Source organism: Schistocerca gregaria, chromosome 4, assembly GCF_023897955.1.
Source record: "Schistocerca gregaria isolate iqSchGreg1 chromosome 4, iqSchGreg1.2, whole genome shotgun sequence".
In the NCBI taxonomy this organism is placed as follows: Eukaryota; Metazoa; Arthropoda; class Insecta; order Orthoptera; family Acrididae; genus Schistocerca; species Schistocerca gregaria.
Genome location: NC_064923.1, coordinates 463426960 through 463447420, shown reverse-complemented (window position 1 = coordinate 463447420; position 20461 = coordinate 463426960). Strand labels below are relative to the sequence as shown.

The following is a 20461-nucleotide window of genomic DNA, read 5'->3' as shown; positions in this document are numbered from 1 at the left end:
TGTTGGAGCCATGCGATGCCAAGTCGCTGCTGTATTGCATTCCAGAAGTGAAGCAACTCGCTACTAACCACTTCGTTATAATTTTTTTTAAGAACAGCGACATGGTATAAGCAAGCTGTAATCCATTTATTGTCTGGAATCTTAGCTGATTTCGACTGTCGGTCACTTTCAAGCACCTTGGGATCACTGATACTTGCAGAGCAGTGATCGCACACAAGAACAAAATTCTAAAATCTTTGCCAGAAACGTCCCGGGGTAAAATTATCTGCTATCGATGGTCTCAGTTTAATTAATGACGAGGGAATTCCTTACGAGAGATGAAACTATATGGCATTAAACGAGGATGTAAAGACAATAAAGCGACATCATCATTACTATTAAGTCAATGTTGTGCCAAGACTCGTAAGCAAAACGTTTGTTTTATTAGCAGCTCTCCATCCAGCGTAAGTTGAAACAGTCATGAATAATTCTACTACGACTCGACAAACTGAAAGAATGTCACCACAACACGTGTAACCAAGACTGAAAAGAGCTGCAATCTTCATTTTTCGTTACTTCAAAGTATTAAATTGGTTTTGCAGTTACTGTCATGCAGTCAGAATAGGATGACATAGTAACCAAAACTGGAGGATCTGTGATTTAAATGATATGTTTGAACTATCTAATAAATGGAAAGGATCACTAGCTATTTACGCAGCGCTATAATTCGTTTCACTGTCCATTTCTTCCTTGCATCTAACAGTAAGCTAAAAAACTATTGAAACTTAACTGCAAAACCATCTTAAATTTTTTTTGTGGGGATCCACAGCATCGACGTATTTTGACAATGAAACCATGGCCAGGATGGCTGTATTCTTTTTATTATCTATGCGATTGGCCAATTTGAACCTTCTCCCATTTCCAAGAATGTATCTTAAGTTTCGAGTTTCATTTTACATTGTAATGCACACATCAAAAGAAGTTTTGCATCACCTCTGTTCGAGAGTTCCGGAACGTGTACAGAAAATTGGAATGGAGATCAACGTAATCATCATTTCCGCCCTTTTCATTGCTCATGAAAATGAGTCAAAGGGACTGTGTCTGTGATATAGTATCCACAGTCAAACTTTTATCTTCAGGAGTTCCGGGAATTGAGGTGATGCGAAACTTTTTTTGATGTGTGTATATCGCCGTACAAGTGGACACCAATAAATCTTACTTCTGTGTGTGTGTGTGTGTGTGTGTGTGTGTGTGTGTGTGTGTGTGTGTGCAGACATAACCATGTGCAACAGTTGAACATTTATTCCTCTCTACGTATGGCAGTGGTATATTATAATGTAAAATGAAGCTGAAAGCATAATACACGTGCTTGAAAATGACCAAAGATTGAAAATGACCAATCGCATAGATAAAAGAAAAAAGAAAACAGCCTACCTGGGGGATGTTTTCATTCTCAAAATATGCAATTCCTTATATCCAATATTGCAGATGTATGCTCATTCATGGTCACTTAATCGTCTGTAGCTTTTCAGTGTATTTCAACTTGTGGAATTTATGTTCAATAACTCTTGGTCTTGTACCTAGCACGTTTTTAAAACTTTGGTTCCTTTTTACCTCTTCGGCGTGTAACTTAATGCACTATAAATCACTGATTCTACGTTTTACGATTACGTTTATGAATGGTTGATAAGACACGTATCTATTGTATTTTCCACATCACTTTTTGCAGAAAGAAATTTTTTAGAAGTTTTGGTTGCTGACAACAACATCAGCTATTCTAATAAGTTTCGTTTATTAACATAAATATATTCCTTGCAGATTCACAAAAAATTGCATTTCGTATCTTTTAGAATTACTGATATTGCGTTTTCCTATTATTTTGTAAGTATCCCACATATCTAGAACACTTCTTCCAGATAATTTTTACTGACAAAACTTTACTGGGAAATTAGTGTTCAACTTTAATTTGGAAAAGTTGTCAAAAATTCAATGAAAGTAGATCAGGACAGAATGATACTTTGTATTAAATAACGTCGTACATCGAAAAATTAAACATGACATTGTCGATTAATTCCCGTGTTTCGCTTGAGTACTTGATCACTTGCAACAACAACATAAAAGTGGGTCAGGAACCTATCGAACAGTGATTTTCAGCTGGTAGGGAAACTACTTTCAACAGATAAGTAGTTTACAAGCAGTTGTATTATTCATGGTTATCAGTTAATTGGAAATCATAATATAGACGTGGTTTGTACACAATATTTATTGAAAAATAAGGCAACAATTTCTTACAATGTTACACTGCGAGTTAGTAAAAGAAGTTTTCGAGTTACAATAAAAGTCAGTTTCTTTCATTAAACTGAGACAAGGACGAACATGACGTCTGACAGTTAAAAGGCCACTGTATGAAAGGTGATTATCTTACAATTTTTCTTCCAACTTTTACAATAGTAGCAAGAATATCTGCTTAACAACAGCTACAGTACTGTGTTTCAAACTGTTTACGAACTTACAAATCTAGACAACTGTACAGTTTTCGATACGCATCTGTATCGATGAAATGACTCTTACCTACCAAATATTAAGACGCACTCTTCCTTTACGTTGTGATTGTTGGACACGTGAAGTTCGTGTCGTTTGCAGAGTCCGTCGTGTTAGCGTAGAATCTTACCGAAATATATTAAAAGTATTTATACTTAATCATTAAATCTAAAACCTTTCGCTAATTGAATAACTTACATATCTTCGAGCTACCCGTCAGTTCGTTCGAATCGTGCAATTTCTAGGTAATGAAAAGGAATTTTATTCAAGTGAAAGTCTACTTGAAATTTACGCCCAGAGTGAGATAACTATTTTCCGTATTGATAATTTAAAAGACGTCGAAAATTTTCGCTAATTTCTAACGAATGTGTTAATGAAACTTAAAGAGACTTTTTATTGTACACGCATCCGCCAGAACGGAATGCACAAAAGTGACGCACGCGGTGGACCAAAAATTTCGACGGTCCAGCGTCTCAATAGTGTCTTATAGTACTTTAAACGTTTTAGAAATTGTCATGTAATTTGGACACTCAGCGCAAAAATATTGTGACGTCTGACTGTCTTTAGAGGGCAGAAATTTCAGTTATCGTTGTTCACATAGCCATTAATCCAGCTATTCAAAATACAGTGACGTTGAAAGACCGCACAAGGTTTAGGTTAAATATGTGAATATCGTTATTTGAACAGAGTTACTACAAACGACTCACCGACATTCGGGATGTTGCGAATCCGAAGTTAAATCGTCCATTCGCTAATGTCATCCGTGATAAGAAAGGAGACGTTCTAAAAGTTCAGTATTCGTGGTTTGAGTTTACCTCGAAGCATAACAGAGGTAGTGGCGTCAGCAGATGGGTGGCTGCTGTCTGGATAACAATTTGTCTTTAAGACTTACTGGTATAGAAATTTTTGTCCATGTGATGCATATTAGAGATGCAGACGCGGTAGGTATAGAGCGGTAATCGGAAGAATAGATAAGTAAAGTAGATGGAAAATGCTAAGGGAAAGATAGAACTTATTGGTTGAACACTTGCCGACCCATTCAGGACAACATATCATGTAAAAGTATGCAGCGACAGAGGCGAAATCTATGGGACTAGGAAAGGTTCGAACATTTAAAAAGATTACGAAGAACGTTGTAAGTACAGCGTGTATAGAAATGGAAGTATTAGCGGATTCTAGGAGGAGATGGAGCAAGAGAAGTATTTAGCTCCGCAACCACGCTGAATCTTGAAGATCGCTGAATGGAACTTACTGAAACCTGCATCCGCCACGTACAAATACTAGAAAGGAATGTGTTCGCTGACGAGATGAGGATGCATACTGCATTTATATCGCGGTGGGTGTGCAGTATCCACCAACTGTCAGTAATCTCTGCTTGGTTTCTAGTTTTTGGAGTATAGTGTTAAATTAAGGAGAAGCTTTTGTAGTAACCCTGTGATTTTGGACGTACTTAACAAGAGTTCCTGGAAATTTTTCGCTGTGCTGCACTTCACCGACTTGTTGAAAAACTTGGTACACGGTTACAGTTCTCGCAAATGATGCCACTAGAATTGTTCTCGAGCTGGTGCTCTCCAGTAGCTCTGGAAACGATCCCTCCAGCTCGCTGTCTCGGATCGACACCACAAACGAAGTAACACGCTACGCTGTCAACACGTACACGGTACGCTTGCCCAGTAGCGCGGCGTACGTCTGGTGAAGAATGAGTCGAAGGCAGGGTTCCTCAAAAGAAACGGAGTCACAAAGTGTTACAGAAGGTGCGTGGTGGCGGGGAGATTGTGGAACAGGCGGCGGCTCCCGGCTAGGGCGCGCCGGCGCCCCAGTGGAAGTAGCCGCCGCGCGTCTCGGCTCCGCAGGTGCGCGCGCTGCCGCACCAGCGCGTCTCCACCAGAGGCGGACACGGCCTGCCGCCGCGCCGGCCCACCTCGCGCACCACTTTGCGCCGCCGCTGCATCTCGCCGATGCCGCATGACTGGCTGCACGGACCCCACGCTGACCAGTCGCCGACTCGGCAGTCGCGGATGCCCGACCCTGCGAACACCGACAACTCCTGTACCAACTTAACACTAAACAGTTCAAGAATTGAACATGTCTCTCGCCTTCAGTGACGTAGACACCCTTCTCTATAGGGTCGGCTTAAGGCCCAAGCGTCACAAGCAAACATAACGTGTTTCGTCAAGTCATTTGATACCATTTTACTAAAATGAAACGGCTGAATTCTTAAAAGCAAAGGAGAAAATAGGAGATAAAACACTGACTGTGACTGTCAGTTCTACAAATTTACACTACTGGCCATTAAAATTGCTTCACCACGAAGACGACGTGCTACAGACGCGAAATTTAATTTCTTTCAGTTGCGACATATTATGTAATGAAAAAAAGTGAAACCTATTTTTGGAACCAACCGGAACATTATGATGGACAATTAGTTTGCTTCTCCTGAAGTAACCACCAAACTCGCCGATAAAAATTTGACAATGGTTAATAGGTTACGCAAAACAAAACAGAAGTCCCAGAACCACTGCTGCAAAACAGGAATTACTTCGCCCTCATTCATTTACAGGAAAGAAAAAACTGTTTTAGCTTCAACGACGCACGGGATAGGTAAGGGAGATGAGAAGGTGAAGTAGTCGAACATTGTACTTTTCTTGGAATTCTAAAGATGGCGGGAGTAAAATACAGGGAGCGAAAGGCTATTTACAATTTGTACAGAAACAAGATGGCAGTTATAAGAGTCGAGGGGCATGAAAGGGAATCAGTGGTTGGGAAGGGAGTGAGACAGGGTTTTTGCCTCTCCATGATGTTACTCAATCTGTATATTGAGCAAGCAGTAATGGAAACAAAAGAAAAGTTCCGAGTAGGTATTAAAATCCATGGAGAAGAAATAAAGACTTTGAGGTCAGCCGATGACATTCTAATTCTATCAGACACAGCAAAGGACTTGGAAGAGCAGTTGAATGGAATGGACAGTGTCTTGAAAGCAGGATATAAGATCAACATCAACAAAAGCAAAACGAGGATAATGGAATGTAGTCGAATTAAGACACGTGATGCTGAGGGAATTAGATTAGGAAAGGATACACTTAAAGTAGTAAAGGAGTTTTGCTATTTGGGGAGCAAAATAACTGATGATGGTCGAAGTAGAGAGGATATAAAATGTAGACTGGCAATGGCAAGGAAAGCGTTTCTGAAGAAGAGAAATTTGTTAACATCGAGTATAGATTTAAGTGTCAGGAAGTCGTTTCTTTAAGTATACGTATGGAGTGTAGCCATGTATGGAAGTGAAACATGGACGATAAATAGTTTGGACAAGAAGAGAATAGAAGCTTTCGAAATGTGGTGCTACAGAAGAAAGCTGAAGATTAGATGAGTAGACCACATAACTAATGTTGAAGTGTTGAATAGAATTGGGGAGAAGAGGAGTATGTGGCGCAACTTGACAAAAAGAAGGGACCGGTTCTGAGGCATCAAGGGATCACAAATTTAGCATTGGAGGGCAGTGTGGAGGGTAAAAATCGTAGAGGGAGACCAATGCACTATGCAGATTCAGAAGGATGTGGGTTGCAGTAAGTATTGGGAGATAAAGAAGCCTGCACAGGATAGGGTAGCATGGAGAGCTGCATCAAACCAGTCTCAGTACTGAAGACCACAACAACAAACAACTTTTCTAAAATGTAAGAAAGGGAGATTCGATGTATTTGATCTTCTGTGCACAATAAGACCACGGCAGGAATACCAGGTGCTGGCCTATGTGACATATGTATGGGCCGTTTTACGTGTCTGGGGTAAACAACTACGTCTAGTTTATGGTGAATGGCAATACAAACAGCTCAAGCTACTTTCTCAAGTCATTAGCGTTAGGACTGGATGAAGAATAAATGAAAGAAGCACTCATGAAAAAAATTACCTAAAGAGCGTCGCGTAACAATGGAACAGATATTGACAAATTTTGAGAACGATATCCAGGAGCAGCCACCCAACCACAACCAACTAAAAGAAAAAGTGTCCAAGGAGCTCGTTTGAAAGGTGTGTCTGTTCTGAACCACAGTGCAAATACAATTGGAAAAATATTTGTTAAAATTGCCATGACGGTTTGGCTTGAAAATGTTTAATACATTCAAAATTTCACCAAATTTCGAAATTATGTTTGCAAGGTCGTCTTGCCATTTACTTCTTGTATGTTATCGATATGCACGTCAGAGAGAGAGAGAGAGAGAGAGAGAGAGAGGGAGAGCATGTTGTGGTACTGTAAAGAAATGTTTGGTCTTCTAGAATTAAATTTTCACTGGGCAGCGGACTGTACGCTGTGATATGCAAATGATTAGCTTTTCAAAGCATTCACACAGGGTTGGCGCCGGTGGCGACACCTACAACGTGCTGACATGAGATTTCTCATACAGATTTCTCACACACAAACAGCAGTTGACTGGCGTTGCCTGGTGAAACGTTGATGTGCCGCTTCGTGTAAGGAGGAGAAATGCGTACCATCACGTTTCCGGCTTTGATAAAGGTCGGGTTGTAGCCTATCGCGACATTACTGCTCGCGTTGGTCGAGATCCAATGACTCTTAGCAGAATATGGAATCGGTGGGTTCAGCAGGGTAATATGGAACGCCGTGCCGGATCCCAACGGCCTCGTATCCCTAGGAATCGAGATGACAGGGGTCTTATCCGCATGGCTGTAACGAATCGTGCAGCCACGTCTCGATCCCCGAGTCCACAGATGGGGACAGTTGTAAGACAACAACCATCTGTACGAACAGCTCGACGACGTTTGGAACAGCATGGACTGTCAGCTCGGAGACCATGGCTGCTGTTACCCTTGACGCTGCATCACAGGCAGGAGCGCCTGCGATGGTGTACTCAACGACGAACTTGGGTGCACCAATGGCAAAACGTCATTTTTTCGGATTAATCCAGGTTCTGTTTACAGCATCGTGATGTCGTATCCGTGTTTGGCGACATCGCGGTGAACGCACATTGGAACCTTGTATTTGTCATCGCGATACTGGTGTATCACCCGGCGTGATGGTATGGGGTGCCATTGGTTATACGTCTCGGTCACCTCTTGTTCGCACTGACGGCATTTTGATCAGTGGACGTTACATTTCAGATGTGTTACGACCCGTGGCTCTACCCTTCATTCTATACCTGCGAAACCCTACATTTCAGCAGGATAATGCACGACCGCATGTTGCAGGTCCTGTAGGAGCCTTTCTGGATACAGAAAATGTTCGACTGCTGCCCTGGCCAGCACATTATGCAGGCCTCTCACCAATTGAAAACGTCTGTTCAATGGTGGCCGAGCAACTGGCTCGTCACAATACGCCAGTCACTACTCTTATTGAACTGTGGTATCGTGTTGAAACTGTATGGGCAGCTGTACCTGTACACGCTATCCAAGCTCTGTTTGACTCAATCCGCAGGCGTATCAAGGCCGTTATTACGGCCAGAGGTGGTTGTGAAAATGTAATCACATGTCAGTTCTAGTATAATATATTTGTCTAATGAATACCCGTTTATCATCTGCATTTCTTCTTGGTGTAGCAATTTTAATGGCCAGTAGTGTAACTCTTAGGAAGTCCTTTGTGAAGGGATTTGCCTGGAGCGCACCCTTGTACAGGTCGCGGAGGATACGGTAGCTGATGTGCAGTGACCTGAGAAAACCATTTAATATAAAACAGAAGAGGCCACAAATGTCGGGAAATACCCCAAAAGTGAATAAAAAATGTTGAACAAGTGGTGTCACCACATGACATACTTCGCCACATGTGCAGTGGGTGGGCTGGTCAATCCCACCCTGGTCGGTAGGGACCAGCGCTGTATATCCCTCCAATAGATTACTCTTTTATCGAATACCTTTTGTAAATGTGATATGTTGTAAACGCAGAAGTTACAAAATTATTGTCCTCGCAGTAATCAGTCGAAAGCTATTTTTCAATTGTGTTTCATTTCTGTTGTCTCTTCTGTTTTTCGTTACAGACTATATTTACTGAAGGAAACGTACGTCACTTATTGAGAGCGACACAAATCGAAAGCTTACACTGATTTACTAGCGATGCAGTTCGCTTGGTTTCTGTTGTATTATACTTGTCAATAAACCAGAGGAGACCGCGAGATGGGTAAATAAAATAGGAAATCTTACCTCGGGGAAAACACATAACTGACTAACGCATTGCAAAAAGAAAAAAAAGAAAAAATACTCTCTGTCACACGCATTACTCGAACCCTGAGCCCCACCAGTTAAAGTCGCGCACGTGGTCCCGGAGACACAGCCACGTGAATAATTGTCTTGGGTCGGGAGGACCCGGTGCGACAGACAGACAGACTCAACCGCTGCATGTGCGGCGAGGTACATCATGTGGTGACGTCACATGTTCAACATTTGTCGTCCACTTATGCGGTATATCCCGACATCTGCAGCCCGATGTGTCTTATATTAAACTACTTGTCTCAGCGTCATCTTCGCCGCGTTATGAGTTTGAACGTTAGTTAATCACCCTGTTGTTGTGGTCTTCAGTCCTGAGACTGGTTTGATGCAGCTCTCCATGCTACTCTATCCTGCGGAATCTTCTTCATCTCCCAGTACCTACTGCAGCCTACATCCTTCTGAATCTGCTTAGTGTATTCATCACTTGGTCTCCCTCTACGATTTTTACCCTCCACGCTGCCCTCCAATACTAAATTGGTGATTCCTCGATGTCTCAGAACATGTCCTACCAACCGATCCCTTCATCTAATCAAGTTGTGCCACAAGTTCCTCTTCTCCCCAATTCCATTTAATACCTCCTCATTAGTCATGTGATCTAGCCATCTAATCTTCAGCATTCTTCTGTAGCACCACATTTCGAATGCTTCTATTCTCTTCTTGTCTAAACTATTTATCGTCCACGTTGCACTTCCATACATGACTACACTCCATACGTATACTTAAAGCAACGACTTCCTGACACTTAAATCTATACTCGATGTTAACAAATTTCTCTTCTTCAGAAACGCTTTCCTTGCCATTACCACTCTACATTTTATATCCTCTCTACTTCGACCATCATCAGTTATTTTGCTCCCCAAATAGCAAAACTCCTTTACTACTTTAAGCGTCTCATTTCCTAATCTAATTCCCTCAGCATCTCACGACTTAATTCGACTACATTCCATTATCCTCGTTTTGCTTTTATTGATGTTCATCTTATACCCTCCTTTCAAGACACTGTCCATTCCGTTCAACTGCTCTGCGAAGTCCTTTGCTGTCTCTGACAGAATTACAATGTCATCGGCGAACCTCAAAGTTTTTATTTCTTCTCCATGGATTTTACTACCTACTCCGAACTTTTCTTTTGTTTTCTTTATTGTTTGCTCAATATACAGACTAAATAACATCGGGGATAGGCTACAACCTAATCACCCTATGTTGGTTAAATAAAGCAGCTGGTGGTTAAAAAGCGTTTTCTAAACAATCACGGGGGCTGTGCTGGATAGAGAGATTTGCACGGGATAGAGCTCTGCCACAGACCAGTCTTCAGACTAAAGACGACAACAACAGCGATAGCCGTAGTATTATTTGGGGCTGTGGTGTGTTGGGTACTGACTGAGTTTCCTGCGGGCAGCCTTCTTGTTGTAGCGCATGATGTGCTTGCGCAGCGCCTTCTTGTCGCCGCGCTTGATGACGAGGGGCAGCGGGGCCGGCGGTGCGGCGCTGGTGGTGCTGGTCGCCGCGGCCGTGCTGGTGGGCGGCGAGGAGGCCGGCGGCGGGGGCGGCGTGGACGCGGGGGCGGGGGCGGGCGCCGGCGCCTGCTCGCGGCGCTCCTGCTCGATCTCGTTCTGCAGGTCGTCGTTGTTGGTGGGCGGCGGGGGCGGCGTGGCGGCGGGCTGCGGCACCACCAGCTCGTAGCGCAGGTCGTCGGCCGCGTGCTCGAACACCGCCCCCAGACGGTACTCCCGCACCTGCGGCAGACACAAAGAGGCGGCGTCAGCGCAGAGCTCAGTGACAGGCACGCACGACGCGAAAAGAGTAGAGTACATACATCACGAGTGCTGTCCCGTTTGTACTAACACTAGTTTGTTCCACTCCAAGTAGAAGAAGCTTAGGCATTGCAGATACAGACACAAACAACGTCAATCCCACGACAACACGGTCATCGTAGGCTGAGAAAAGTCTGCTCTTTGGCTGTTTCAAGCAAAACCAGTAGCACAATAGGGTAAGTACGGGAGAGCTGGACCACCTTTCTTTTCAGCATAAAATTTGTGTGTTTGTCGACTTTTTTTTACTTCCGGCAGTATGTTCGTACAGAGTAGGGGTGGTCAACATATCGATCGCGACCGAATGGTTTCCGCTCCATATATACTTGACTAATCCTATATAGATAAAATCGTACACACGACCCGGATTTCAGGATGTGAATCCCATCGTCAATCTCCGCCTCTTTCGTGTCTAGCTGCATTTCACCGTCTTTAAACGCTCGCGCCAAGCAATAGTTTTTCCTCATACATGGCGAGGTTACCAATCGTTAACTAAGACAGTTTTAAGAGGGGTTAGGCTGAGCGGGGCGAGAGCTCAGGGTCCACTATAGGATGAGGTGCTGTGTGTACTGCGCGAGGGAACAAGCCTCTCCTCCAGAAGGCAACACATGCCTCGTTTTTTTTCTGTTTCCACGAAGCAACTATGTGCTTAACGGAGGTAATAATTAGCCGAATACTTTATTTTATAGAAACCAAGGTTACTGTTCATATTGACATGTCAAATAACCGCCTCATCTTTCAGACTGAGTAAGGTTTCTTGAGACAAATTATTGATCAGATTGGAATAAACTGCCAATAATGCGCAAAGCCAAGTATCTGACTAAACTTTTTTCAACAGTTTTGATGCTGTCTATTTAAGTTTTTTTCACATTTGTAATATCTTGTAAACTGAGTCGTAGGCCTGCAACTTTTGACGCAGAAGAAATTATCTTTTATGTATTTTGTGTAGTTAAAATGATTAATTTTGGCTCGGGAATGTTGATCCTCTTAAACCTTTATGAGTTTTTAAGTGAGTAGATCTCTATATGGACTAAATTGCATGTAGTATATATCAAGCCTAGAAGAGTTGGGCATCTCTGGTATAGAGTGTCATATAAACTTAAGTACAACTGAGGCACTGCTAGTTAAAATACAACGGATATGATAAAACGAAAATGTACGTGGGTGGTACATGCGGAAGATGGACCAGCGTACTGGAGGAGACGAATAGATGTAAAAATGGCTACATATGCAGAAAAGAGTGAATTAAAATTACTTGTTTTATTTCGAGGATGTTGTAATGATTACAGAATTATACTGGTAAATATTTTAGTCGAAAAGAATTTTATTAGCTTATCATAAAGCTTGATGGGAACACTGGCTTTTCTAATGAGTTTTTCGTTTTATTCACGCTTTAACCTGTCTTCATCTCACCGCACCGATAAAATTTATCACCGAATACTGAACAACAGTCATGAGACCATCGTGAACAGGAAACACACTGAATCCAAACGTTATTGGACCGAGCGAGGTGGCGCAGTGGTTAGTACACCGGACTCGCATTCGGGAGGACGACGGTTCAATCCCGTCTCCGGCCATCCTGATTTAGGTTTTCCGTGATTTCCCTAAATCGTTTCAGGCAAATGCCGGGATGGCTCCTTTGAAAGGGCACGGCCGATTTCCTTCCCAATCCTTCCCTATCCCGAGCTTGCGCTCCGTCTCTAATGACCTCGTTGTCGACGGGACGTTAAACACTAACCACCACCAACTACCACCATCCAAACGTTATTGTTTTTTAGTTTTGTCATAGATTACACCATACATCACACATTCATCCCATTCATCAAAGTTGTTTTCGTAATCATCTAAAATGCCTGCATCTGATGAATACGGTGAGCTGTTTGCTGTATTTTTCATTTTTAAATTTTTTAGTCTGTCTTTGTCTTCACTGGTGTTTCTCTTTGATGACTTTTCGTGTTTTTTTCCCCCTGTTCCTATCTTTCTCATCCCTCTCTTTCTTTACAGTTTCAATATTTTTAGTAGAGTTTAGCGCTCTGGATACAGTTGCTGCCTTCCTCTTAAAATTCCAGGTTTTATCAATAGAAGGAACAGGTAATATTTCTTCTCAAATTTGGTCTCTTTTTACTTATGAGTCGTCGGTTTTGAGAGGACAATCTTAGAAGTTTTAGGTTTAGTAGGAATGGAGTCCGAAGTTGTGTCGTTGAAAGAATCGGACTTCTGCAAGTAACTCTGGTCTTTTGAAGCGTTTGCGACCAGTAGGTCTTTCGATGAGCTTTGAAGTGATTGGTTGACCCGCGTGTGAGATTCAGCTCTTCCATTTGTTGGTACAGAAGTATCTTTCGATAAATAAGCATAGTCTGGGAGTGCGGCCATCTTCAGTGCCTTGAAGCTAGATTTACTTATCCTCCATCTCTCTCATATTAAAACAAGTTGTCCATCTCTCCTAAATAACACTGGTCCTTCTCCCGATTGTCTAGGAGAGATGGACCATCCCATTATGTCTGCAATGTCTGCAGGTAGCGAACTTGGTGGCCATTTTAGGTTACTTTCATTTCTCACCTTTCTCAATCTCGCAGTAAAAAATGCATTAATATCGTGCAAAATTAAGCTTTAATACTAAAATCATGCACTATACCATCAAAGTTTTCGGCTTACCACAACAAAAAATGAGATTTTTCTCCAGGACTAAAAAGAAAATTACAGCAACACGTTTGCACCACGTTTGTTCACAAAAGAGCTTCCACGCAAGTAGCCGGAGCTACTCCGTAGCGGCGCATTTGTGAAATACGCCGCTGATTTGCCTCAAGCAGTGGTCCAACTCTCCCAGACTTACCCTACCAGTACCGAGCGAGATGGCGCAGTGGTTAGCACATTGGACTCGCATTCGGGAGGACGACGGTTCACTCCCTTCTCCAGCCATCCTGATTTAGGTTTTCCGTGATTTCCCTAAATCGTTTCAGGCAAATGCCGGCATGGTTCCTTTGAAAGGGCACGGCGGATTTCCTTCCCAATCCTTCCCTAACCCGAGCTTGCGCTCCGTCTCTAATGACCTCGTTGTCGACGGGACGTTAAACACTAACCACCACCACTTACCCTACCAGTATTACAAGTAAACTTCGTGCATGGATTGAGGATTGTTTAGTAGGGAAGACGCTGCATGTAATCTACAGTGCAGTCATCGACAGAAGTAGAAGTAACTTCGCGTGTTCCCAAGGGAATTGTATTGGGACTCTTGCTGTTCATACTGTTTCTTAATGAACTCGAAGATAATATTGATAATAATCTAAGATTTTTCGCGTATTATGCAGTTTAGTGAAATGAAATACTGTCCGAAAAATCTGCACAAATATTCAGTGAGATCCAGACAAGGTTTGAAAGCAGCGCAGAGATCAGGCTTATATCTTCAAAAATGAAAACTGTGCACTTCACCAAATACGTAGTATCCTATGAATATTATATGAATGAGCCACAGTTATAATCTGTCAAGTCATACAAATACCTGTGCGTAATACTGCGTAGCGATATGGAATGGAAAGATGGCGTAGGCTCAACTGTAGGTAAATCAGGTGGCAGACTTTCACTTACTGATAGAATACTAGATAAGCGCAATCAACCTACAAAGGAGACTGATCACAAATCACTCGTCCGACTCTGTCTGGAATATAGCTTGTGTGTATGGAATCTGTACATAACAGTACTAACAGCTGATACTGAACGTGTACAGAGAAGAACAGCAAGAACGATCACACACTTATTTCATCTGTGAGAGAGAGTCACGGAGATGCTGAAGAAACTGCTGTTTCAGTTTTCACTACTAATAATGATACAACAGGTATGCATCATCTCCATTTGCTTCTATTACCGTATATCTTCAGCCATGTCAATTTTCGCTATTTGAGGAGGTGGTATAAATTTTGACCAAGATCTAAATTTGGTCTAGCCGGATATTTGGACAGGGAGGTGGTGCAGTCTAGCGGAAACAACGTAAAACAGCGCTTCAGGCCACATTAGTTGCTCTTCATAACCGTTCATTGTCGCATGCAACTGTAGTAAACATTAACTCAGTTTCGATGGTCTTATTTTTTTTGCAGATAATCATTCATTATATTTAATGCTTTTCCTGTGTTTACGAATAGTTTAGAATAGGGCTTCCCGACGTGTAGCCAGCGGACCCTTATGGGTCTGCTGGGTCGTTCTATGTGCCCGTGGCTAACTTTGAACAAAATTTCTAAAATAATGAGTAAAATTATTAATTAAAAATATGAATAGCAAATTCATCAATATTGTCCTCTTTTCGTTTGATAAATACCTGTATGGTTGCGGTTCCCTAATGGGGGACCAGTACGTAGTTCAGTGTTGGTGGATGCTGCCCCTCTACTCGAGTGTTTCTGCAACACTCCAGAGGACGCATACGAACCGGCTCACAGCTTTCGATGCGCAGAAATCTTTTGCGCAAGATATTCCGAAATGGCACGAGCTCAGTCGAAGAATTAGAGCTCTTGTTGGTATGTCTGCGGTCAGAGACGACATTCGATGTTAAACTTCCTTCGTGAATGTTTCGTCATTCGCTTTCGACACGTATGCTACTTCGAATGTGGATTGGTCGCTGAATTTGGGATAGTTGAAGAATCGAGCAGTTTCTCAAGAGCCTTCACAGCAAGGAAAGTTCCCGGATCAAATTAATGTGGAGGGACGACGACCAAATGAAGAACAATCACTTGAAGCGCCATAGCCGGATTTATTGCGCGAAAAGTCTGCAAGTGCTCCATTAACTGCAATACCCGGTGGAAGTAGAGTAAGTAAAAAGGGTACCTAAGTATAATGAAAGCTATTTAGAACTGGGCTTTATCGATACAGAGAGGAGTAAAGCTCAGTCCGTAATTTATACACGAGTCGTTCCAAACACCTCGATGGTTCCAGTTAAATTGCACCACCACTCTGAGGGCACTCAGAGGCACTTCCACACTAAAGAGGTTGCGTTTGTCAAGAGGAAGAGGACAATTCAGCTGCTTCTCAACACTGCATGAAAACTCATGCAAAAACAGTTAATGAAATCTCATTAAAAGCTTTCTTCTTGATAAATTATAGAGTAGCAAAGACAAGCAAAACTCATACCATTACGGAATATGTCATGAAATCGTGTGTCAGCGGTACTGTTTCTTCTATGCTAAACGAAATAGTAGTAAAACTTGCGTCTCCTCAGTGCCACTATCAAACAATAAAGAGAGGAATAATTAACATTTCAAATGATGATAAAGAATCTCTCGCTTCTCGCTTACAGCACAATTCAGTTTCTCTCCAAATAGATGGATCTACTGTCGCTGCGGGATTAGCGATTTTATATTGTCCGTTATGACTACTCGGGATGTTTCGAAGAGAACCTCTTTTTGTGCAAACCACTACCTGACAGTACAAAAGGTGCTGAATATTCCGTTTCTTGGGCGATTTTTTGAAGACCAATGAAATTTCATGGTCTAATTGCATCAAAGTGTGCACCGATGGGGGAAAAATTATGACTAGTCCAACGGTCGGAGCGATAACTAAAATAAAATAGAGCTCGAAGGATTGCAATAGTAGTCATTCTGCTCTCCACAGAGATGCTTTAGCTACGAAAAAAATGCCTGCTTCCTTCAAAAAAGTTTTGGATAAATCAGCGGAAATTATTTATAACATAAAGTCAGGGCCGTTGAAGCCAAGACTTTTCACAGTACTTTGTCAGGATGTGGGAAACCTTCACCGTTCCCTGCTTCTCCATACAGAAGTGAGGTGGCACTCACTTGGGGAATACACTGTCTCCATTATATGAATTACGTTTAGAAGGCCTACATTTACTTATAGACCAGAACAACAAATTGGCAGATCTTATTAGTGACCAAAATTGCCAATGTACACTTGCTTATTTGGCAGATATTTTCTTCAAAATGAACGAAATGAAGATTTCGCTACCAGGGAAAAGTATAGCAACGGTTACCGCCAACGACACAGTTCAAGAGGAAAATCAATTCTTGGACAAAGAGTGTCGGGGAGGGAGAGGTCGACTGCTTCCCTCTTCCCTACGATTTTTTGAAAGACAAGACATCGGATGTTGGGAGCAATTTGTTTCATAAAATCCTCGAACATCTCCGAAGCTTGACGTCATGGTTGTAGTATTATTCCCAACAGCTCAAGATGAGAAGCTGCATGAATCCGAATGGATTGTCTACCCATTTGCTGTATCCAAAAAGCCGAACATTCTATCGTCGAATCAATATGAGTTGTTGATAGAAATTGCCATAGACTCAATACAGAAATCTACTTTCGATAGTGACGGTTACTCACGCTTTTGGTCTGTTTGGAAAACAAAAGAATTCTGACCCCTTGTTGAAAAAGCAAAGGGTGTTCTGCTTCACTTACCACAACTTATATGTACGAAAACCGGATTTCGATCTATGCCGTCAACAAAACTAAGTACCGAAGCTCTCTAGATATCGAACCAGGCATCCGTCTCCAGTTGTCAAGTATTGAAACCCGACTTTTTATAACTGCGTCAGCAGAAGTGCCCTTAACCTTCACAGTAAGATTCCATGATTATACCTTCAGACTCCTCTCTAGTAAAGAAGAACGCATTTTGCTTTGTCGGCGAGCAGTGAACGATCCTGGACTTCAACTTTCGTAGGTGTTTTGTTTTTGTTTTGTATCAGTTACTTAATATTTAGTTGAATTCTGTTGGTATTGATATTTTTGTTCCGAAAATTAAAATGATATCCAACGAATGTTGATTTTCTTTCAATATTCCCCCAATCACAATTAGAGATGTGGCCGGCCTAGTGTACTGAAAAATGGCACGAAATAATAAGCAACCAGCTGCATAAAAGAAATTTAATTTCTTTACCGGTTCCGGGGGCTTAGTGCCCTTCTTGAGAACTTTGTACCTGTGGCATTATTTGCTGCTTTCAACAATAAGAAGCATACAGCAAAATCCCATGGTTATGTGGTTCATAGTGTCTGTACACTACGCGCCGGAAACCGGTATATAAATTAAATTTCTTTTATGCAGCTGATTGCTTATTATTACGTTGTATACGAGTACAGTTCCTGGGGATGGATAAAATGTTGAACAATATGAGTAAATCCAACAGCAAACATCTGAATGTAGTGGGAATTCAGACAAATGGTAATGTCGTTAGTTTCATGTTGTTTTCATTAATCATTAAACCAGAGACTCTTGGTTCGTCGTGGGGTTAGTGGAAAAATGGCACTTGCATTACGAAGTTTTGAATTCCCATGGGGTTCGCGCTGAATTTCAACAGTTACTGGGCGATTGACTGACAAAGGAGCCACCATGGAATTTCACCTGAAAAGGGGATCCACCAATTAAAAAGGTTGGGAAGCCCTGCTCTAGAAGTGTATAGTGTTAAGGGGAATCTTAGCTTTAAGAACAGATTTAGTTTATACAACAAATATTTTTCTTAGTTTTATAATAAACCTAAATTTTACGTCGTAGTGATGGTCTATATTTGGTCTATAACGTATGATTTAAGCTTGGGCTGTGTCCATATTTTGCACCAGTTTGTCATTTCGACTATGCTTTTCTGTTTTCGTTCTAGATCAAAGTCAAAATATATCTCGCAGGGAAAGAGGAGACAATGGAACGAAACAGAAATGGCCAAGACGATTCAGGCAGTCAGAGATAAAACTATGGGGACAACCTTTTCAAAATTTCCACCCCTTGTACGCTGGGAACATTTGACTTGTCAGCGCCTTTAATTCATTAACCTCAGCCAAACCGGTTTACCTCATCGGTTGTTAGTCTTTACGACTTGTCCCTACGGCTGGAAGAAGGAAGTCAGATACTGATTATTCAGAACGCATTTTGTATGAAAATAACTTTTCTGATGACGTGTTTGGTGTCATGTGTAACATGTTAGCACACAGTGAACGAGCAGGCGTTGAAAAAAAATGTTTTGTGACTTTTGTCCAGAGAATATTTGAAGGACCACATTGACTTAAAAACAAAAACATGCCATTTTATTTTTCAAGTAAACATGTTTCTCATGTTGTATCTATAAGTAAAAAGTTTTCTGTTAATTTTTCTAAAGGCTTTCAATGATGTTTTTAAGACCACATCTCTAAGCTGCATAAATTTGACATTTAAAAAAATCCAAAATAAGAAAAAACTGTGGGAGCATGTTACATATCACCATAATCGTTTAAAGTACAGCTCTTGAAAGTACTGTTTACTGCAATTTTCTTTAATTTCAACAGGACGTAAGCTATGTCTTAAAAACAAAATGGTTACCAAAATTTAGACGACTTCCTCTAATGATAATATCGCCTGTATTAATATCCTGTATATATGATATAACCTGTATAATATAACCTGTATTTATTATCGTAAGGAGACGAAAATTCAATAGTCATGGGTGACTGGAATTCGACACTAGGAGAAAGAAGAGAAGGAAACGTAGTAGATGAATGTGAATTGGGGCTAAGAAATGAAAGAGGAAGCCGCCTGGTAGAATTTTGCACAGAGCAAAACTTAACCATAACCAACACTTTGTTCAAGAATCATGAAAGAAGATTGTATACATGGAAGAACCCTGGAGATACTAGAAGGTTTCAGATAGATTATATAATGGTAAGACAGAAATTCAGGAACGAGATTTTAAATTGTAAGACATTTCCAGGGGCAGATGTGGACTCTGACCACAATCTATTGGTTATGAACTGTAGATTAAAACTGAAGAAACTGTAAAAAGGTGGGAATTTAAGGAGATGGGACCTGGATGTACAGAGTTTCAGGGAGAACATAAGGGAACAAGTGACAGGAATGGGGGAAAGAAATACAGTAGAAGAAGAATGGGTAGCTTTGAGGAATGAAATAGTGAAGGTAGCAGAGGATCAAGTAGGTAAAAACGAAGGCTAATAGAAATCCTTGGGTAACAGAAGAGATACTGAATTTAACTCATGAAAGGAGAAAATACAAAAGCGCAACAAGTGAAGCACGCAAAAAGGAATACAAACATCTGAAAAATGAGATCGACAGGAAGTGCAAAATGGCTAAGCAGGGATGGCTAGAGGACAAATGTAAGGATATAGAGGATTACCTCACGAGGCGTAAGATAGATACTGCGTACAGGAAAATGAAAGAGACCTTTGGAGAAAAGAGAACCACTTGCATGAATATTAAGAGCTCAGATGTAAGCCCAGTTCTAAGCAAAGAAGGGAAAGCAGAAAGATGGAAGGAGGATATTGAGGGTCTATACAGGACAATATTACGGAAATGGAGGAGGAGGTAGATGAAGGTGAAATGGGAGATATGATACTGCGTGAAGAGTTTGACAGAGCACTGAAAGACCTGAGTCGAAACAAGGCCTCGGGAGCAGAAAACATTCCATTAGAACTACTGACAGCCTTGGGAGAGCCAGTCCTGACAAAACTCTACCATCTGGTGAGAAAGATGTATGAGACAGGCGAAATACCCTCACATTTCAAGAAGAATATAATAATTGAAATCCCAAAGAAAGCAGATGTGAAAATTACCAAACTATCAGTTTAATAAGTCACAGCTGCAAAATACTAACGTGAATTCTTTACACACAAATGGAAATACTGGTAGAAGCCGACCTCAGGGAAGATCAGTTTGGATTCGGTGGAAATATTGGAACTCGTGACGCAATACTGACCCTATGACTTACTTTGGAGAAAGATTAAGGAAAAGAAAACCTACATTTCTAGCATTTGTAGACTTAGAGAATGGACAATGTTGACTGGAATACTCTCTTTCAAATTCTGAAGGTGGCAGGGGTAAAATACAGGGAGCGAAAGGCTATTTACAATTTATACAGAAAGCAGATGGCATAAGAGTCGAGGGACATGAAAGGGAAGCAATGGTTGGGAAGGGAGTGAGACAGGGTTGTAGCCTCTCCCTGATGCTATTCAATCTG

At 41.6% G+C, this 20461-nt stretch overlaps 1 protein-coding gene across 1 annotated transcript in view; it reads right to left on the bottom strand.

The window, feature by feature from the left end:
• Positions 1-2224: 2224 nt before the first annotated feature.
• Positions 2225-20461, bottom strand: part of LOC126266713 (spondin-2-like) — a 587627-nt gene continuing 569390 nt past the window's right edge. Inside the window, exons 5-6 of the mRNA XM_049971164.1 lie at positions 10106-10460; positions 2225-4548 (exon numbers count right to left, since the gene is read on the bottom strand). Of these exons, the coding sequence (XP_049827121.1) occupies positions 4319-4548; positions 10106-10460 (585 nt within the window). The 3' untranslated portion in view covers positions 2225-4318. The remainder of the gene's footprint in view (positions 4549-10105; positions 10461-20461) is intronic.